The following is a 676-nucleotide window of genomic DNA, read 5'->3' on the forward strand; positions in this document are numbered from 1 at the left end:
CCTTCATAACCCTAGTGACAGATTGACAGCATTCGCTTTAGTTCTTTATATTCCGGGTCCCTCTAAAAGCCAATCAGCTGCTGGAAGTAAACAAACGCTCGGTCGAGGCTCGCCTTAGGTTGCGTGCGGCTTCAGTCTTATGACAAACGCAGGCATGGAGAAAGATAGACATCTGAGTCCTTTTGTTTACTGGGCACAGACTGACACCGCTGTTACTTTACGCGTTGAGCTAAGAAATGTGCAGGCAAGTTATAAATAATGGCTGCTCTATTTGGTTATTCCAGTGATTGTGTCTATGGTTTTATTATTTATTTTGTATTTTTGCTGCATTGGTCACGATATTTGTAGGGATGTTATATTAAAATATGACTGTGAAATGAAAAGTTAAAGTTTAACGGTTTCATTACAATCTCGATGATTGACATGTGTGTGATACAGGGACATCTAGACATCATGCACATCAACGTGACTGTGCGCAATTTAGCAATACCATTAGTACTGTTAGCATTCATCTTAGATTATGGATATTGGATATTTAAAGTATATGCCTTTACCCAGTTGCAAAGTATGATTGAGGTAATTAAAATGGAATGAATAAGAGGGAAGAATAAATGGTTTCTGCAATATCCAAGATTATGCCTGTCATACCCACAGTTTTAATAACGAATTTTAAGTA

The 676-nt window shown here is 37.7% G+C and overlaps 1 protein-coding gene across 1 annotated transcript in view; it reads left to right on the forward strand.

The window, feature by feature from the left end:
* Positions 1 to 80: 80 nt before the first annotated feature.
* The window catches only part of LOC119586330 (very-long-chain (3R)-3-hydroxyacyl-CoA dehydratase-like), a 7,281-nt gene continuing 6,685 nt past the window's right edge, over positions 81 to 676 (forward strand). Inside the window, exon 1 of the mRNA XM_037935044.1 lies at positions 81 to 244. Coding sequence (XP_037790972.1) covers positions 140 to 244 — 105 coding nt within the window. The 5' untranslated portion in view covers positions 81 to 139. The remainder of the gene's footprint in view (positions 245 to 676) is intronic.

Source organism: Penaeus monodon, chromosome 21 (assembly GCF_015228065.2).
Source record: "Penaeus monodon isolate SGIC_2016 chromosome 21, NSTDA_Pmon_1, whole genome shotgun sequence".
NCBI classification, from domain to species: Eukaryota; Metazoa; Arthropoda; class Malacostraca; order Decapoda; family Penaeidae; genus Penaeus; species Penaeus monodon.